We start from the raw sequence: 21,357 nt of genomic DNA on the forward strand, positions 1-21,357 counted from the left end.
AACCAGAGTCATTTGCAGTTCGGCGACAGTGCTGCGCAGAGTAAGCGAGGGAAAGAGAATCCACCTGCGCTGAGGTTCCCCAAAGCTAAAGAGTACGCTATCCGCTATCTCATTACGCCCGGGCCTTTTGTTCCAGCTCTGTTTCCCACTCTTAACTGCCAGGGCAGAGTGCAAGGAGAAAGATTCGGCTAGCTGGAGCAGAACCGTGGGAGATTTTTACATGGACACTCTCACACGCGTGCATGCACTCTCTCACACACACACACACACATACACGCACTCTCACTCACGGACACTCGCACAGACTCACTCACACTCACACACACACACACACACACATTCTCACACACTCACACTCACTCACACACTCTCACTCTCACGCACGCCCACACACACTCTCACTCTCACACACGCACACACACCCACACAAATTTGAGGAACGGTCAGGCGGGTACAGTCGAGTGGCGAAAGCGTCTCCCTCTTCCCCTAATGGTTCACTGTGCTGTAATTATACTCCACGCCTGAGTTGAAAATGTTCGTTGCACAGGAGCATCCAGTGCGTCCCGCGTAGCCATCCTCCTCGCTGGTCCCAAGCTAATCCTATCCGCTTCCATTACCCCGGCTTTGATCCAGTTTTTCCCACTCCTTAACTGCCGGCAATGCAGGAGAAGATCGCTAGCTGAGCGGACCGTTGAGCATCATGGACGCCCACGCACCAACACCACATCTCCCCGACAACACACACTCACACTGACTCCGGGAGTCGCGGCGCTGGCGGGTCACGCAGCAGAGATGGCCCGGGACGAGGGAGGCACCATCGTCACCGCGCTCTACATAAATCACAGCCTCTTTGTCAGGACAGAGGAGGGGAGGGAGGGAGCGAGAGAGTATCGAGTGAACGAAGAGACTACACTGAGGAAAAGCCAAGGAGTAGAGAGAGAGAGAGAGAAAGAGAGAGAGATAGAGAGAGAGAAGTAGTTTATAGAAAGGACAAAGTGTAAGACGTACATTTCGATTGTTTTATGCTAATGTTCATCCTCATAAACTAGCCCTAGCATGTTCTCTCCCCATCATAGTCAGCCAATTTTAATAATGAAAAATGCATTTTTATTTATTTGATTTTTTTTCCCTACAAAAATTCAATCGGGTTTTCTTCCCTGTGCTGGAAATAGACTGCTTGTGCCAGCACAGTTTTCAGAAATGTGTAATTATAGGAATGTTCCCTATTTGTAGCCGGGAGTTAAGTGTACTCCATATTCAGTGGATTTAACCATCCGTCAGTGCGCTCCCTTTATTGGAGCATTAGTGGATAAAAAATTTCCATGCGCACATGCTACATATTTCATTTTATTCTATTTATGTCGAGTTTCAAAGATGCGTTTTTAGCTGCCTCCCTAACGCACAGAGGACTGAAATACACCCTCGGTAACCTCAGAGAGAGTGGAAGCATGGCAGAGCCTCCATGCCGTAATTGGGAAGTGAAGCTTTGGGGTTCGCCCTCCTCTTTAAAAATAAATAAATAAAATGCGCGCACACACACACACTAAAAAACACAAGTTGTGGAAAGGAGTAAAGCGGGGGGGGGGAGAAGAAAAATCAGTAGTGTTCTCTGAGGAGATAGAGCGGGTAACTAATGAAAGCCAGGTCTGCTGCCAGAGCCAAATGAGAATGAAAGGGAAGAAACGAGAGTTTCATGGTAGTGCAGGGGGTCCCTGGGGGACTCCAACTCGCTCGTTAAAAACCAGAAAAAGGAGGGAGAACACACACACACATGCACACACACACACGCACACACTCACACTCACACTCACACACACACACAGACACACACACACACACACACACACACACGCACACACTTAGCGCTGCAGAGCTCAGGATCACCAGGCTGCCTGCACTTGGAGCTCTGCCACTCAACCCTCTCCAGCACACATGGTCCACCCTTCCCAGAATTCACTTCTTCACACTAATGTATTTCAAGGATGTGTTGCGTACAACACATCATTCAAACTGAGGGACTTCTCTGTCTGACAGACACATAAACATACGTACCAACATGGTCCCAGTCTCACATATGCATATCATTCATACACACATGCACACGCACGCACACACACAAGCTAAAAAATACAAAACTACCTCTTCATAAATACTAAAAACCAGTGCTAGAAAATAAATATACAGTCATTTACACACAAACACACGTACACATACACACACACACACACACTCTCACACACACCGTGCCTGCGCTGCAGGCTCTTAACTCCAGGCCTTGCTGCGGTCTCCACTGTGTACAAATCAATCAGGCCCCGACATGGCCAACACAAACAGTGAGGTCTGGAGGCCGGTCACCCCCACAGCAGCGGCGTGAGAGAGCAGCCAAAATATCCTCCGCTGTCTGCTCAGCTTCGCTCAGCGGCCTCTTCCCTTTGAAGGGCAGCCCAGCGTGTGTCAGGAAGATGGGTCTGGTGTGTAATTCCCCCCCCCCACCCCCCACCCCCCGCCCCAGCTCCCAGCCCAAAACCCCTTTTCTTCCTCCTTTGTGTTTTTCATATTTCTGGCTACTGTAATTTCCACTCCACACGCGGGGTCCCCTCGGCCCCTGGCCCCCCCTGGCCCCCCCGGCCCCTGGCCCCTGCCCCCCCCCCCCGGCCCCTGCTTTTCTAAGCGGGAGCCTCATTTACAGTATTGATGCCGGGACCCGGGCACAACCAAAAAAAAAAAAAGAAGAGTCGGCGGGGTGATGGAGCGATCGCGTCCCCCTCACCATTAATCGCGGGAAAAAAGTCGAGCGCTGCCCAGAGGAGCGATTAGGAAAAACCCAATTACCTTCAGATCCGCACTTACACACGCCACCGAATCTCCCGCCTTGGGCCCCCTGGTTCTTTTTTTTTTATTAGTGCTTTTCTTTATTAATCTTCCCTCTGACACCGCGGTCCCTGACGACGCCCAGCGGTTTCAGCCGGTAACAAAAGAAAAAAAACACCCCCTGTCCCGTACGTACGGATTCTGCCCTCGTTGGGAACGAAAGCTCTGTTCGGGTCGTAGATCTTAAAAAGGACATCGTGGAATCGCTTCGTTTTAGGGCTGTGTATGTTTATGAGAACAGCAGTTATACTGAGTGACTGTGAGGAAACGACATGCAAATGAGTCTTATCACTGGAAGAGAGTACTACCTTGAGAGCAGCATGCAAAAGAAGCATCTCAGACAGAAGTATGTTATTGCTTTTTCAGACAAAATATGAAAGTTACGACTTATTTAGATGGCTCACGTGACATGTCAAACTGGTGGTTAAACTGATAATGAACAACTGGTTTTTCAGGGCCTTATACTGCTATCTGTGTACTGCTTACAGAGGGTGGTATACATGAGTAGTAGGCTTGCACTTCAAGGCTATTTTGATACTGGCGTTACTACCCTTTGAAACACAGGCGATGCCTGCATCAAACTTCCCTTTAAAATGATCATTGATCTCAGCCTGTTTACAGTCATTTTAATTAACTAGCATGCCAGCAATCTGAATAATCCGTTGGCAGGTGAACACACAGCTTCTACTCTCCTCATCATGTTCTCATCATGTTATCCTCAACATCAGTGCTCAGCACACGTTTCCAACAGCAAACGCTGTCTTTGATCAGTGATAACACGTGGGCTATATAATGGCCTTTTATTAATTTAACAACATCAGTGTTGAAGCTCTGCGAATGCACTTTCTTTTTTTTTTTGCTTTTAGTTCATTTAAAGATTGTAATTACAAAGTACTGGTTTGGAGATAACAACACTGTCCACCGTATGCCACCGGTTAAACCAAAAACGGGGACAAGCCTAACAACGTGTAGGCATTGTAGCTTCTGCCATAAGCAGACTGCAAAATGAGGAGGTGTTGGGTGGGGGGCGGGGGGGTCCCTCCACTCCACTCCACCTCACTCATCAATCCCCTCCCTCCTAGCCTGAGACAAGCACCACCAATTTGCATGAGAGGAGCAGGACTCCATTACCCAGATGCACTGCTGCAGCCTCATGGGGCAGAGAGAGAGGGACGGGCGAAAGACAACGCTGACGCTGACAGAAGTTCCTCCTCTTCTGACACGCGCGGGGTGTTAGCCTCTACACGCTGGAGATGGAGATAAGGGAGGGGGAAGGAGGAGGGGGGGGGGGTCAAAGGTCACCTGGCAATACTGAGCCAAATGCGTGGGCCAATAGGAAGCCGTCCCCGAGGCTGACAGCTCCACAGTGATGGATGATTCTGGGAAGAATCCCGTGTTAAAAAAACCCCCCCAAACAAACAGATCGGAGGGGAAAGGGCGTGGCGGGACCCGGTCGTCCTAAGAAAGGAGATTATATGGAGTCTGACTGAATCCTATTAGGGCCTCGTGGGCTCCAGAGCCAGGGAGACGTTTCTCTGTGTACCCCGAAGGGCAGCGCGATCCAAGGTGCGAGAAGCTCAAGTTTTTTTTTTTTTTTCATTTCGCTTGACCGTAGCGCTCTTAATTGAGGCGTTCAAAAGCCTTCTGATTGGTTCAGCTTGCGGCTGAATAAACCCGGCCCAGAGTCCTCCTTGTCGCGTGTAAACGGCCTTGATACCGTGTCAGCGGCTTTTTGTACAAGAAGAAGAAGGAAAACCGCAGCGGAGGCCGTTTGCGGTTTGTGAATCAGACGTGGAATGCGTTCTGTGAACGGGGCCAGTGCACACATTCTGTGACACACACACACTGTGACTCATGACAGGGTCGCTGGCAGCTCCTTAGAGCTTTAATAAGCTCTCTGAGGGGTCTTTAGATTTCAAGCGAGCGCAGATACTGTGTGTGTACGTGTGTACGTGCATGTGTACGTGTGTGTGTATGTGTGTGTGTACACGTGCATGTGTGCTTGTGTCTGTGTGTGTGTGTGTGTGTGCACATGTGCATGCATGCTTGTATGCGTGTGTGTGTATGTGTACACATGCGTGCATGCATGTGTAGGTGAATGTGTTTGTGTGTGTCTGTAAATTATGCTTGCTTTTTAACATTCTCTATGCTCCAGTCTTTTAGATCCCACCTGTAACCTCTTCCTCCTCCCCCCCCCCTCCCCTGTCTCTGCTGCCTGTAGGTGGGAAGGGGGGCAAGAAGAAGAAGACAAAGGGCGGAGTCAAACCCCCAAAGACCAACGGGTCCAACTGGGCCAACGTGCCCCTGCCCCCTCCCCCCATCCACCCCCTCCCCGGCACTGAGGTGGACCACTACCCCAACGAGCACCACGAAGGAGGAGGGTACGGCTTTCCTCTTCTCTTTGACGGAAAGACAGACTGGCTGTCTCACAGACAGACAGACAGACAGACTTACTGAGAGAGGGGGACGTGGCTGCAGGCAGGCCTTGCCTTGGCTTGGCTTGGCTTTATGCAGTCCAGACCTGGGTCAAACACTTATTTTTTTGTTTTGGATTCAAATACTTCTTCTACGCTTTGCTGATCTTGGTCTGGTGTGTTGGAACCAATGAGATTCTCCCAAAAAAGTGCAAACCCCGCCTTCTGGTCATACTGGCAGGCTCAGTTACACCAGGCAAGATCAACAGAGCGCCGAAAAAAAAAGTATTTGAATCCGAAACATACACGTGTTTGACCCAGATCTGATTCAGTCTAAAGCCCAGCCGGGCCTGTAATGCGAGGTGATGGATGAGCTGCTGAGTGAGGCTGTGTAGGGTTTCAGGGTGCCACTCAAATCCAGCCCCTCGACATCATTATTCCAGTGTTTGTCCAAACGAGAGGATAACTTTAGCTTTTTTCTCAGCTGGATAGCATCTCATCTGATGCACCGCTGCTGTGTTCACTGTGGGTAATGAGTTGGACTGCGTGTGGAAGGAACTAAAGACAAAACGTCAGTGTGTCCTTTCCCCTTACAGCTGGGTCAGCGGATAGATTGTTTGGGTGCATTTTCTTTGGAGTGTTTTTTTTTTTTTTTTTTTTTGGTAATGCTTTCATTACTGTTCCTTAAGTACAAGGTATTTACCAGGTAAGTATGTGGTAGAAATGGCACATAATTGGGTAATTACTTCTGGTGAAGAATAGAAAAATACTAAGAACCTAAAACTGAAATACCTAGAAACCCTTTCTCTATTGCCTATCGATTCAAGTGACTACCTTGTAGTTATCAAAGGTTTCGGCTGGCCATAGCCTGAGGAATTTCGATAATACTTTCTTGGAAACACCTCTATTAGCCACTAAGTATTGTCTAATTTTCTAGGAAGTACACAATTACACTCGAGCTATACCTTTGATAACTACAAGATCGTTTGCTTTGAGGGAAAAGGGCTCAGCTGAATGCAGGCAGTCTGTGTTTCCATCGGGGGGGGGGGGGGGGGGGTGCCTCAGGGTGAAAAAAGAAAGGAAAGAAAGAACAGCTCAAAACCTAAACCTTATTCAGTCCCCCCGCCTTCCCCCCCACCCCACCCCCACCCCCACCCCCTTCCGAAATCTGCTCTCACAATCGGTGCATTGATGCTAATTGGGAGCAGATTGCCTGCAGAGCCTGCAGGAGTGCGGAAACACTGGGACGGCCGGCCCCTGGTCTGGGGAGGTGTTAAAATGTGGCGGAATCAACTCCCGCTGTATCCCCCCCATTTTAAAACAGGCTGACTTATAGGCACACACACATGTACACACATACATACACACGTGCATACACACTTACTTACTCAGATATGACTGCATACACACACACACACACACACACACACACACACGTGCAGACACACACTTGCACACACACACTCATACACTCATGTGCATAAACAAAAGTTTATACACACTCTTACAACACATATGTCCATATACATATATACATGTGCATATGCACACACACACACACGCACATGCACTTGCACATACGCACACACACACACACACACATGCTCACGCACATACACACAAACACACACACACACATACGCAAACACACACATGCAGACACGCATACACACACAAACACACACACACACATACACACAGATGCTCATGCACATGCACACACACACACACACACACACACACACACACACACACACCAAAAACACCACACACACACACACACACACACACACACACACACACACACACACACACACACAGATGCTCACACACACACACACACACACACACACACACACTCACGCCCTGGTAAGAGAGAGTCCCGTGTTGAATGCGGTCCAGTTCTCTGGGGTGTGAGCCATGCTTTCTCTCCCCGCCACTCATTTTTATCTGGCAGAGTGGTCTGGCTCTAATAGGCCGCCTGGCAGAGGAGGATCCCCTGGCCCGTACGTCCCTCCTTAATGGCGGCAGATTAGGACCGCTATGTCCCGCGGAGCACGCGCTGACAAATTCTTTTAATGAACATCTCCTTTACGACCGCCATTAATTCCGCCCGTACAAGCACACTTCTGAGAAATGAAAACCTTGCTCCTTTTCCTCCCCTCCCTCCCTCCCCCCCAAAAAAGACCCCTAACCGCCAAGGATTTTTAAAATGAAATCCTCATAAACAGCGTCTGACAAGGACGAAATATCCCACCAGGCGGATTTTTAAACGCTGGATTAGTGTTCAGCATTACGGGCGGGATTATTATGAGACCCTGGATCCGCGCTTTCGGGTTAATGCTGACCCCGCCCCGCTAACCCGCGCCCCCCCCCCCCCCCAGGTACGAGAGTGACGGCTGGGGCCCCCCGATGCCGGTGCAGACCTACCTGCACCAGGGGCTGGAGGACGAGCTGGAGGAGGAGGAGGAGCGCGTGCCCACCCCGCCCATAAGGGGCGTGGCCTCGTCCCCGGCCGCCGTCTCCTTCGGCCAGCAGTCCACGGCGACCCTCACGCCCTCCCCCCGCGAGGAGATGCAGCCCATGCTGCAGGCCCACCTGGACGAGCTCACGCGCGCCTACCAGCTGGACATGGCCAAGCAGACCTGGTGAGCGGGGGCGGGGCTGGGGACGGGGGGTGGGGCCAGGGGTGGGGCAGCAGGTGGGCGGGGCTAAGCAGACCTTCTGAGCGGGTGGGGCCGAGGGGGTCGGGGTGGAGCAGTGGGCGGGGCTGGGTGGGGCCGGGTGGTGGGGGGCCGTGGGGGGTGGGGGTTAGAGTCTGAAAAGGGGCTGCCCCTGGGGGGGTTCATCGTTGAAGTATAGAAGTGGAGCAGTCCTTGTGTAGTGCTTTTCGTGGCTGTCTGTCTTTATTTCCTTGCTGTGTCAAGCTGTGTGAACACCGTGCCATGCAGTGCAGATCTTTTTATGTGAAATATAATGCGTATATACAGTTTGTATATTTACACGGTATGTGTATAATTCCTACACGGATCACCCGATATGGATGTAAATGTCCTTAAAATTCAATCTGACAATCTTCCCATTAACCTCACATTCATTGTTAAATTTTCAAATCCAATGTTCTGGAGTACAGAGCCAAAACAAAAATTGTGTCACTGTCCCAATACTTTTGCATTTTAACCGCCTACATTTTAAGTGTAATGCTGTGCACCCACTTGTGCTGGAAGTGCTGTCTATTACAGGCTGTTGTATCCCTGCAAAGGCGAACGAGCACCACGTTTCATCCTGTCCTTCTGAGCGGGCGACTGGCATCCCCTTCATTACAGCACAAACAGGATTGGGGGGGTGGGGGGGTGGGACGGGGGGGGGACGGGGGGGTGTCAGGCGGGAGATGTCGTGTTCCCCGATAATGACTGGGTTGGTGTGAGCTCGGGGCTTTTTTGACAACAGGAAAGAGCCTGTAATTACGCCCCCGGTCCCGCCGCAGTCCTGCGACAAAGGCACTACGCCGCTCAGACTCGCGCGGGGGGGGGGCGGGGTGGGAGGGGGGGGGGGAGTGTCGAGGCCCGTGACGGACGCGTTTGCGGACGGCCGCGTTCATAGGCCGCACCATTGTGCCCCGTTTCAGCTGCATTTGGGAGGGAGGGGGGGGGGGCATTGTTGCCGGCATCGCCCGGAGAAGCGCTGTGGAATTAGCGGAAACGTTCCAGTTTGTGCCTGCGGAAAAGGGGCGGAATTTTTGCACTAAATTTTTTCATTCGGCGTCGCGAGCTCTGTCTCTACACATGTCTCTCGGCTCTCTTCCTTTGTCCCGGTTTGTTTCTCATTGTTTGGTCGTTGAGGTGAATTCCCCCCCCCCATCACCGTCAAGTGCTATAATGGACAGTCTGCGATGGACAGACTATATAAACGCAGTCCATTATCATGGATTATTCATTATCGTCGCTGTTATTATCATTGCTCCCTCTGTTTTCCCTGTTATCTCTCCCTCTGTTTGTGCCTTCTGTTAATGCCCCCTCCTTGCCCCCCCCCTCTGCTGCAGGCACATGCAGGGCGGGCCCCACCCTCCCCAGGCCCCCGCCCCGCCGGTGGGGTACGTCTCCAGCACGCTGGTGTCCGACCTGGAGACAGACATCCCGGACGAGGACGAGGAGGACGAGGAAGACGAGGAGGACGACGAAGGATACGAGATCGCGCGGCCCCTCCGTGGCATGGAGCACACCCCGGGCTCCAGCATGGACAACCTGGACAGCTCCGTCACAGGTGAGCGCCGACGCTTCCCCTCACCGGCTTACCTGACATGATTTACCTGTATTTAAACAGGACCGGGTCAAAACCTAGTGTATGGCTGGACCGGCCGACCAATGGTGTGACTTCATAACTCGGCCGACCAATGGTGTAACTTCATCACTCACTCAGTGACTCAGTCGCAGACATTCGCGTTTGCAGGGCTGGCCCCGCTGTTGCGGTCCAGCCAAAAACTACGCCGCTTACATTTACCTGATATGCCTGTATTCTGCAAACTACACTGCTTATATGTGTCTGATATACCTGTATTCTGCAAACTACACTGCTTACATTAGCTGAACATTCCTGTATACGGAGATGTACCCTGGTTAATTACACCTGATACAACAGTATAGTCAAACCTTTAGTGGAGTACTATTGCTGATTTTTTTCTGGCACTGTCATTACAGAGAGTCAAAATATTGGTTTTTACTTTTATTGAAGTTAAAGAGCATTTTATATTTGAATTCAGAATCAATGTCAAACTGGTCAGAAGGTCATAATTGTGGTACAGCCAGTATTCTGTTATGATGTGAAAATCCTAAGTATTTTTATATGATAGCACTGTTTGGGGGATTCTGTATTCAGCACTGAGAGTCACTGCTGTTCAGCCATTCTGGCTCTTGTGTATTCTTTGTTTTCCTTTTTACGGGTGGAGTATAGCTTCTTCACTGACGGTTTGTTTTACAAATGACCTGTTCTCCTATCTTAATGTCTAAAATATACATGCCCATATGTTTCTCACCTGAAGATGAATGTCACTGAATCATTTCATTTTTTGTTCCACGGCAGTTTGGAAAGTTGAGATATTATAATACTCCTACCGAAAAGAGATAAGAAAGTTCATGCATTTTAAAAAGGGGCCCTGAGACAGACTGAAAGATGGAGGGAGGGAGGGAGGGAGAGAGAGAGAGAGAAGCTGTGATTTACCTCACACATAACACCCGCACCACCCACATCCTCTGAGAGGAGAACTGAAGAATTTTTTTTTCTTGTTGAATGTATTCAATTCCAAATCGGAGGCACTTTTTCAGTTTTTCAGTTTTTTTCCTTCTATCCATTGAAACATAACGTGTACAGCCATCAGTCAGGGATGTGTGGGAGCGTGTGACACCGAAGGAAGATGTGACATCTCCATTCCCCCTGCCTCAGTGTCAGTCTGCTTTATGAGAACACAGGCATGACCTGTTTCCAGAACGTACATATATATCCCTGCTGTCTTATATAACCCTCTCTCACTCTCGCCCTCACTCTCTTCTCCCCCTCTCTCTCTCTCTCCCTCCATCTCCGTTTCCTTTTTTTTGTTGACAGGAATAAATAGCCCTTCCTGCAGTATCTTCCCCCCCCCCTCCCCCAGTGTTGATTATCAGTTTGTGTCGCTCCCTGTAAGCAGCCCATGTAAATCCGCTCTTCGGTGCTCCGGTGCTACGAGGAGCAACGCCGCCGCCGTCGCGTTCGGACGCGTTGCGAAACGTGACCCCGCCTCCCAGTTCCGGTCATCTGCAGTGCATCTGTTGTTTTTAAACAACCTTTAAAAACCAGCAGCGCGGTGTAGCAGGGGGGGGGGGGGGGGGGGGGGGTGAGGGTGGGGGGGGGGGGGGGTTTAGGCCTGGCTGTCGGGCGGCGCTGTACGATGCAGGTTTTGTGCGGGGTGATGGAGCAGTAGCCGCGGCGGTTCTGACGCTCTGGCTGCGCTGATGTAGCCGCGGCGGTTCTGGCGTTCTGGCTGCGCTGATGTAGCCGCGGCGGTTCTGGCGTTCTGGCTGCGCTGATGTAGCCGCGGCGGTTCTGGCGCTCTGGCTGCGCTGATGTAGCCGCGGCGGTTCTGGCGTTCTGGCTGCGCTGATGTAGCCGCGGCGGTTCTGAGGTTCTGGCTGCGCTGATGTAGCCGCGGCGGTTCTGAGGTTCTGGCTGCGCTGATGTAGCCGCGGCGGTTCTGGCGTTCTGGCTGCGCTGATGTAGCCGCGGCGGTTCTGGCGTTCTGGCTGCGCTGATGTAGCCGTGGCGGTTCTGGCGTTCTGGCTGCGCTGATGTAGCCGCGGCGGTTCTGGCGTTCTGGCTGCGCTGATGTAGCCGCGGCGGTTCTGGCGCTCTGGCTGCGCTGATGTAGCTGCGGCGGTTCTGGCGTTCTGGCTACGCTGATGTATTCGGGGGAACGCGGAGCGGCGGCTGCGTCGTAATCTGCCGCATCTCTCCCACGGTGTGTTACTCGGGAGACGACGCTATTTCCTCTTATCTCCCCGCGAGTCTCCCCCCCACCCCTCTCTCCGTGGCGTTTGACAACCCCTGCCCCCGGCTCCAGCTCCCGGGTTAGGGAGAAGGCAGTGGGGGGGGGTGGTGGGGGGGTGGGGGGGGGGGGGACAAGTAGCAAGGGGGGGGAGGAAAAAAAAAATATGTGTGGATTTATAACGGCCACCATTTTGAATGCTGCCTCAGGGGAAACCCCCCCTCACGGACATCCATCCAGATGACAGATCTGTTCTGCTTTTAATATCATGGAAATGAGCCAGTCTACACACACAAAAAAAAAAAACATTTGGACAATCATGAGCTGGACTGTGGCCCCAGAAAAGAAGAGGAGCCATTATTTACCCTCAGTATTCAGTCCACCTGTAGTCGCGGCAACGAGAAGCCTGAGCGCCCCATTGGCCTGTTTCCGCGTACATTTAGAATGAAACGAATCTGAAGATCATACCAGTAAATCAGCGATCAGAAACTCACGGTCCTCGAGGGCCGAGACCTGCTGGTTTTCCACCCTCCCTCTGCCTGGGAGTCAGGTGTGAAGACAGTCTGGCCAATCAGTAACGTTAATTACCCGGGAGAAAAGAAAACCAGGGCTGGATTTGGATTTGAGGGCCAGAGTTGATGATCACCTGCAGTAAATCACCCCACACAACCCAGATTACTGGAGAAGGCATACGAATGCGCTGATCTAGGTCCTGCTGCGTGGGTATTGTCGGTGCTGGCTAGCCTGCGCTCTAGGTCCTGATGCGTGGGTATTGTCGGTGCTGGCTAGCCTGTGCTCTAGGTCCTGATGCATGGGTATTGTCGGTGCTGGCTAGCCTGCGCTCTAGGTCCTGATGCGTGGGTATTGTCGGTGCTGGCTAGCCTGCGCTCTAGGTCCTGATGCGTGGATATTGTCGGTGCTGGCTAGCCTGCGCTCTAGGTCCTGATGCGTGGATATTGTCGGTGCTGGCTAGCCTGCGCTCTAGGTCCTGATGCGTGGGTATTGTCGGTGCTGGCTAGCCTGCGCTCTAGGTCCTGATGCGTGGGTATTGTCGGTGCTGGCTAGCCTGCGCTCTAGGTCCTGCTGCGTGGGTATTGTCGGTGCTGGCTAGCCTGCGCTCTAGGTCCTGATGCGTGGGTATTGTCGGCGCTGGCTAGCGGGAACAGATGCGGTCCCTCGGTGCGTTGGGACCCTAACGGCCTGATTGAGTTCCGTTCCCCTGCTGCTGGCGGATGATTACGCGCCCGTGAACGGCAGCAGGGGCAGCTGGGAGTGAGGTCACACCTCCTGGCGGAGACGCTGTGAGACGCGCGCTCGTCAGGGGGAATGATTTCGGCGCTTAACGACATGCAGATGAGAGACGCCCGTCAGGATAAATCAGTTTTAGCGTCGGAAGGGGACGGTTTATGGACCCCCCACCCCCACCCCGCCATCCTTCCCTCCCCTCGGCCAATCAGGGCTCGGATCACGGTGGGGTGGGACCGTGAGCGGCGTTGTGTGGAGTGTGGCGAATTATCTGCGGTTGTGTAAAGTGGGCGATTCTCACGTGTACGCAAGCCAAATCGCTAAGTGATTTCAGTGAAAAAAGATCAGTATTGAAATATGTACTCAAGTGTATGAGTCTATGATTTGAAAGCGCATCTTTATTTATTTTTTAAAAGGCAAATAAAGAAGTACACTGGCTTATTGAACCGCCTTGGAAACACATCTCAGAGGTACAGAAGAACAGGGCTCCAGTTATCTAAAAATAAATCTAAATCTGTGCTCATGACTGGAGAGGCCATCTATGTGATCTCTAGTACTCTGGGGCCTCTGGGCAGTGTTTGGCAGTGTTCAGGACTTCATTATCCACAGCGCTGCTTGTGGGTGGATTGTTCCGTCAGCGTCTGTACAATTTCTTTCGCTGAAGAAAGACCACAAAGGAAGTTTTTTCCAGCAGTGATAAATGAGGGATGGAAAAAAGCCAGAGTTGTTGCAGAGAGTTTTTCTGATTTTTTATTTTTTTACTTTAAGTCTGGGCTGTAAAAGTGGAGTGTACAAGGTTTTCGTTGGATCGCAGGTTTATTGAATTTTTCCATTAGCTGGCTAATAAATTAGCGCCAGGTCGATGTGGAGAGGGAGAACATTTTTAGGACCAGTTTGGCGGGCTGAAGGCATTCCTCAGGGCCTCATGCCTCTTTTTCCCCTAAAACCACAGTTTTGTCATGTGTGTCTCCAGGGCTGGGGGGAGGGGGGCAGGGAGGGTAGTACAGGGGTTTGAGGTGGGGGAAGCACACACAGGGGATTTCCTGGTGTCTGTGCAGGTATGGACACAGTGTGTGAGCATTGGCCAGAGCTGAAATGACGTATGTACAGGGTGTGTTTCTCTCCAGTAGGGTGTGTTATTTTATTTCTTGTTTTTTAACAGCAGCCGGGAGTTTTTCCCGCCTCTCCGCGATGCCTGGCCTGCTGTGTGTCTGTGACGTTAACGCCCTTCCCTCAGACTGAGTTTAGAGTCACCTTCAGCTCCCTGCTCACCAAAACCCTGCTCCCTGCCAATCTGCCTCTCACTTTCAGACCTCCTGAGCTCCATTCTTTCTCTCAGTGCTGTGACTGTCCTCCATCCCTCCGTCCCTCACAACATTGCCTCTGACATGTGCTCTCTCTCTCTCTCTATCCCTCTCTCTCTATCTGTTGCTCTCTCTTTCTCTCTCTCTCTTTCTCTCTCCCCCCTCTCCCTCCCCCTGCATAAGTCTTCCTCTCTTACCCATTGACATTACCTCTGGACTTGTTTCTCAGGTGTTGTATAAGAGTGTGTGTGTGTGTGTGTGTGTGTGCACATGCGCTTGTGCAGGCGAGCCAGTGTGTGTGTGTGTCTGTGTCTGTCTGTGTGTGTGCGTGCGCTCATGCATTTGTTTGTTTGGGGCTGTGGCAGAGTTATTATGGCCTGCCATTCTGGCACCATGAGTGCTGACTGCTGTTATTTTAAAAGACTTCATCTTTACTGGACAGAGTGGCATAGCTTTATTGGCAACTTTAGAGGTTTTTCATTGTGGGAACTTTAAAATGAAATTCTGAAGACATACACACGTACACTCACACACCCACACACACACACATGCAAACACACACACACACACACACACACAAACACACACACGCAAGCACACACTCTCTTGTTCTTTCTAAGGTATCCTTTACATAAAGGGTTAGATAGCGTGGGATTTACAATAATCCTTCAACGTTGCTGGGAAATCTGGATATTGATTATTTTATAAGCGGTACTTTTGCATTCTCTCTCTCTCTCTCTCTCCACTTAACTGAGAGCAGGAATGTTGGGCTTTGCCTGCCAGGAACCCCTTAGTTCTCTCGCTCTCTAATATCAACCAAATGTCAAAGCTTTAAACAAGAGCTTGGAGACGTGGCTTCAAGAGGAAGTGTAGAAAATCCGATCTGCCCACAGTGGCACATTACTTTATTAGTTTAACACAGACCCTTATCCAGGGTATTTTACAAAGCTTAAGTCTTTTTAAAATTACCCATTCATACCTCGTATTGCCTCGCAAACGGTTCACTGCTAGCCCTAGCCCTGACATTCCGGTTACAGACCAGCCTCTGAAGCGATATGCTAGCTTCTCTCCACACTGGCTATGCACTGTGGGTATGGTTACCGTAGAAACGCAACAGAAATGCATGCTCACCTGCGACCCGATTACATCAAAGGGACGTGATATGCAGAGACGTGAAGTTGCTCCGCCCATTTCATCAACTCAAAGCCCGATTGGGCGGTCATTAACCGAAGGGAGGGGAGACGGCCTCATATATCAGTAGAACGCCCGTCGCTTCCGATAGCGTCAGCCATCTTACCTGGGGCCGTGGTGGAACTTGGCTCTGTACAGGTGTGTGCGTTCTTCTCCTCTGAGACTCTCTCTCTCCTCAAGGCATGTCAGAAAGCGTCAAACTCAAAAGCCCTCCGTGCGAGATTCGCTCCTCTGTTAGTTCTGCCTCATTAGGAGAGCTTTAAAAAGGGGCAGATCAGAAGTGTATGGCTTAATGAAGAAAAAAAACATGCGCGCACCTGCCACGATGCCAAGCCCCCTGAAGCCTGGATAAGTCCTTGAGAAATTCATTACAGCTGTGTACTCTTACCCCTTATTATGTGATTACAACGCGCATTAATCCTCAAAAAAAATAAAAAAATACTTACAGAGACGTGTTTATGCAGGAGAAATTATCTGCGGACCTCTGCAACTGTTGTAATCCAATATTAATACCTCCTTAATACCTGCCGATAATTACCTCCACTTAACTGCAAACCGTGTGTGTGTGTGTACAGGAGGAATCCACCATGCTTTAGTGTCTGGAGACACACACCGTTCATTTTTTTTTGGCAAAAAAAATGTCCTCAGAATTCACAGTCCCTGTAATATCTGCCTGGGCAGATACCTCTGGCTTGGCAGTTTAAATAAGTTTTTAGTTCTGCTGATACTGCACAGCTGTGCTGTATGTAGACTTGTCCTAAGACACTGGAGGTCTCTGTGGGAAGTCTCTGTAGAATTCATGACGCACTTGATGGTAATTTGGTTTATTTTTGAAATGTGTATAAATTATATCTTTTGTGTTTGGGAAAACAGCCAAAGGCCTAAGTAATGAAAAAGGAAATGGTTGCTGTGCTTTCATTTGGGATACTTAATAAATGTTTATGGGGGCTCATCAGTAATCCTTTAATGTAAAGGAGATTTGCAGCTGAATGAAGGTCATCATATTTGAGAACAAAGGCTTGTGTACAGAAAGCTGCAAGGCACCGGCTTGACTGACAGATCATTACTGCTTTACCCACACTGAACCCAGACCCTCAAGGTGAAAGGGCATGTTCGGCACAGATGACACACGCACCACACACACACAACCAATTACACAGACACCACACACGAAGGCACAACGAACACAACACTGTTACAAAACGCAACACACGGCTTCCACACACCCACAACACAACACTACCTACACACACACACCCACACACCACACACACACACAAGAAGCAACTTTACACACACACACACACACACACACACACACACACACACACGCACAACACACACCACCACACACACACACACTTATACACACACACACACACACACACACCACACACACACACACACGTACACACACACACACCATACACACACACACACTACACACACACACACACACACACACACACACACCGTACCACACACACATGCACATACACACCACCAACAGCACACACACGTACACACACACACGAATGCACACACATGCACACACACACCACACACACTACACACACACACATGCACACACCACACACACACACACACAACACACATCACACACACACACACCAGCACACACACACACACACTCACACACACACACACACACACACCACACCCCCCACCCCACACACACCACCACACACACACACACACCACCCACACCCCCCACCACAACACACCCCCACACACCACACACCACCACCACACAGCACACCACACGCAGCTCTCTGCACACCGACGCTGTGGTGTCCCTCAGGCTCAATGGTGAATGGCTGGGGCTCGGCCTCAGAGGACGAGCGTAACTTCTCCAGCCGCCGGTCCAGCGGCGCCAGCTCCTCCGACGGCTCCATCTTCACCCACGTTGGCTTCGCCCAGGCGCTGGTGGCGGCCGCCGACAAGGCCGGCTACCGCTGCAATGGCACCAGCCTGACCAAACCAGGTTTGTGGGGACCAGCCCAGGAGAGAGCCGGAGAGAGCCGGAGGGGACCGGGGTCCGGGGTCCTGGGTCCTGGGTCCGGGGTCCTGGGTCCGGGGTTCCGGGGTCCGGGGTCCTGGGTCCTGGGTCCTGGGTCCTGGGTCCTGGGTCCTGGGTCCGGGGTCCAGGGTCCGGGGTCCGTCTGAACCTCTCAGGCAGCACTTCACTGGGGACCTTTGGGCTGTGGCTGCTGCCCCCTACTGGCCGTGCATGGCTGCACCTGGAGGGGAGGGACCGTTTTTGTGGTCGTCCTGCGCTCTGTGACGGTTCCTCCCCGTTCTCTCTCTCTCTCTTTCTAACTCCCAGCTTTGGACTGACTTTGGCTTTGGGGGGAATGAGGGAAACGTCGGCTCTCTCCGTCCGTCTGTGTGAAATCTGGATGAACTCCGTCTGTGGGGAAGCCTCTTATCTTTGCTGGGATTCTAACCGTTTTTTTTATTTTTTATTATTCCTTTCTCGTTTCAGCTTGTGGGAGTCAAACACCTTTATCAGGCTCTGCTGCTTCTGGAGAAATCTGATTTGTCTCACGTTGTCGTGCCTAATGAACTAACTGCTCCCTTCTTGCTTGGAAGTGCCGTGTGGTTAAAATGGCCACTGATTTTGGGCTTGTGGTTTAACCTCTCTCTCTCCCTCTCCTCGCGCACGCATGAACCGTCTCTCTCTCTCTCTCTCTCCCTCCTTCTGAGCACTGACTCTCTCTCTCTCTGACTTCTCTCTCTCTCTCTCTCCCTCTCTCTCTCTCTCCTCCCCGTTCTCAGTCAGATGTTAACAGACCCCTCTGCTCTCTCTCTCTCTCTCTTTCTCTCTCCCCCGCGTTCCTGAAGGAAAAGGCCACGCCCACCGGGCCGGCCGGCCCAGCAGCCCCTTCTCCACCGACGGGAGCACGATGGGGACGCACAGCCTGGGACACCAGAGAGCGGCGCGCCCCGCCCGAAAACACAGGGCGGGGCGTCTGGAGCAGGGAGCCACGCCACACCGCCGGGACGCCAGCGCAGATGGTAAAGGGGGGGGGGGGAATGGGGGGGGGCAGGGGGGTGGGAGAGCAGGGGGGTGGAGAATGGCTCATCGTTACCCCAGCTATTGATAGATCCCACACGGCATGAGCCTGCGTTAAACGTTATGAAAGATGTGCCCAACCTAGAACAGTATGGTCTCTAAAACTGTGCTGTGCTTGGGGATTATATTGTATGAGTGGTGATTTTATGGGCGCGAAGACTGTGCTATTGTCATGGATTATACTGTATGAGTGGTCATATTATAGGCCCAAAGACTGCTATTCTCATGGATTATATTGTATGAGTGGTCATATTATAAGGCCAAAGACTGCTATTCTCATGGATTATACTGTATGAGTGGTGTTTTAGGGGCCCAGAATCTGCAGTGCTTTCATGATATGTATTGTTGAGTGGGTTTAGGGCCCAGACTGCTTAGGTTTATTGTGAGTGGTGTTTATATTGTGTGGTTAATTGTGTGTGGTGTTAACCCCGCTACGCCTCGTGCTGACCGGCCTCGTCCTTCCTCCTTCCCCCCCAGACCTACCTCCGCCCCCCGACCCCCCGCCCTGCCAGGGGGGGCGCATGCCCGGGGTGCGGGGCGTGGGGGGCCTGGGGGGCCTGGGCGGCGGCGTCCCCTGCGAGCGCAAGGCGTCCTCCCTGGAGCGGCAGCACGTGAGCGGGCTGGAGGAGATGAGGAGCTCGCTGGAGCGCCACCGCCAGGCCCAGGAGCGGCTGGGATCCGCGGAGCGCGGGGACGAGGGTCGGCGGGGCCACAGGACCGGCCCCGGCTCGGGTAACGCTCCGCCCCCCTCCCCCCCCCACCTTTAAGGCTCTCTCCCCCCACCCCACCCCACCCCACCCCCCTGTCATAACATCTGACTGCGCCCTTATCTCTAGCGTCTTATCTGAGAGAATCTGATGCCCCGGCCGTTCGGCTCCGCCTGCTGTAAATAAACTCCTTCCTTTCGCTCGCAGTGACTTCCTGACTTCCTGCGTATCAGTATCTCCCTCCCCGGGCCCCGTCTGTAGCTTATAACTCACAGACCGTTAAAAAGAAATAAAAATATAAAATTGCAAGCCTCAGGGATACCGTAGCCCAGCGGAAGTGTTATCAGTGCTGGCTGAACGCTGGTGTTCAGTCACCTGCTGCCGCTGACTGGGGGCGGGGCTCAGACTGGGGCATTTCACATTTTAGGAGAACATGTTCAAAAATCTAGCAGCACGATAATGTATCACAATCAGTAGATGTAATTCTACATTAATTTTTTCAGTTGTCACACGTCAATTTTCAGGAGCAAATGCTCCTAGAACGGCAGCACTGTAGACCTCTGTTTTATGGTACAGTGTGCTTGTGTCCCACAATGCACTTCTCAGCCTTCCCAAAAAGAAAGAAAACTTGGCCAACATCCCCCCCCCCCCAAAGTCTCCACCAGCAGAGGGACACAGATGATCCCCAATGTCCCCAGCTTCCCCCCCCCCCCCCCCCCCAGACAGGGAGCAACCCCACAGTCCCCCCCCCATCTGTGACTGTCCGATCCCCCCGGCTTGCTGAGGGTCCCCCCTCACCACAGGGGCAGGGAGGGGGGAGCCAGGGAGCACGAGCACTCTTTAAGCCCCTCCTGTTTTTTTATTTCATTATTTATTTCCGCCAGATTGAACCGTTGATGTGGAAGCCGTAGCTGAGCCGTCCAGCAGCTCGTTCTCCAGTACCAGTGCGTTTCGCAAAGCCAACTGCGAATGCCGGAGGGTAAAAATAAAAAGGCCCACACACACAACCAGGAGCGCTGACCCTGGGTAATTAGCGGAACAGCGGCGGGCTGCTCTCGGGGTGCCCTCCAGCCGGGCGGGGTCGCGGGGGGCGGGGCCACCGTTTCGGCGACCCGCGGCGGGAGCGTCCTCCTCAGCCAGGAGCCGCGCTGTAGCTCCCCTTTGTTTTTTCGGCGTGCCCGCCTCCCCCCCCCCCCTGCCCCCAGGCTGGCAGCCTGTCCGCAGCGCATCCCTGGGCGGCGCGTGTGGGCACTGGGCACGCTCTGTCTCTCGCGCTCTGGCTGGGCTTGCTGGCCCTGCCGCGCCGCAGATGTCGTTAGCAGAGGGCGTCTGCCAGCGCAGCGTTCTCTCCCCCCTAACGCCCCCCCCCCCTCCCTCTCCGTTCCGCACATACCCCCTCCTCTCTAGCCTACCCGTGCGGTCTACAATGTGTCCTGTCCTGGGACGTCACCCTCATCCGCCCCCTGCTCCCGTTGCTGGTCGAGTGCCCCCTGACCTTTGACCTCGTGTCTGTGTCGGTCTACAGAGGAGGGCCTGTTGCCCTACAGCAAACCCTGCTTCCCCTCCCCCGGGGGCCACAGTTCCTCCGGCACCGCCTCCTCCAAGGGCTCCACGGGGCCCCGCAAGGGGGGCGAGGGGTCACGGGGGCCCCACCAACGGACCATCGCAGACCACGCTGACGTGGGCTACCTGGGGACCAACGGGCAGGGGCAGTACTCCGGAGAGTTATGTACGTGCCCCAAAAATAACTTCACATGCTGATGTGGTGTTACAAAAAAATATAATAAAATATTTTAAGGAATGTCACTTTTTTTTGTAGAATACTACTGCCACGTGCTATAACAATAGCATGAACCTGTGATTGCAATAACCAAACTGTTACTAGTAATCGGAACATCAATAGCAGCTATAGTAGTAGAAGTGGTATTAGTCCTCTTAGTAGTAGTAGTAGTAGTGGTTGCAGTATGACAAACAGTACTGTTAGTAGCAGTCATAGCCGCAGCAGTAGTAGCAT

The 21,357-nt window shown here is 52.3% G+C and overlaps 1 protein-coding gene across 14 annotated transcripts in view; it reads left to right on the top strand.

The window, feature by feature from the left end:
• Positions 1 to 21,357, top strand: part of robo2 (roundabout, axon guidance receptor, homolog 2 (Drosophila)) — a 464,504-nt gene that overhangs the window by 441,355 nt on the left and 1,792 nt on the right. For 7 of the 14 annotated variants that reach the window (XM_064302616.1, XM_064302621.1, XM_064302617.1 and 4 more), the window contains 7 exons: positions 5,093 to 5,252; positions 7,670 to 7,933; positions 9,328 to 9,548; positions 17,362 to 17,544; positions 18,405 to 18,578; positions 19,114 to 19,368; positions 20,869 to 21,072. In XM_064302616.1, the coding sequence (XP_064158686.1) occupies positions 5,093 to 5,252; positions 7,670 to 7,933; positions 9,328 to 9,548; positions 17,362 to 17,544; positions 18,405 to 18,578; positions 19,114 to 19,368; positions 20,869 to 21,072 (1,461 nt within the window). The remainder of the gene's footprint in view (positions 1 to 5,092; positions 5,253 to 7,669; positions 7,934 to 9,327; positions 9,549 to 17,361; positions 17,545 to 18,404; positions 18,579 to 19,113; positions 19,369 to 20,868; positions 21,073 to 21,357) is intronic. The other 7 variants (XM_064302630.1, XM_064302624.1, XM_064302627.1 and 4 more) reach the window with 1 other exon arrangement.

This window comes from Anguilla rostrata, chromosome 12, assembly GCF_018555375.3.
Source record: "Anguilla rostrata isolate EN2019 chromosome 12, ASM1855537v3, whole genome shotgun sequence".
Classification (NCBI taxonomy): Eukaryota; Metazoa; Chordata; class Actinopteri; order Anguilliformes; family Anguillidae; genus Anguilla; species Anguilla rostrata.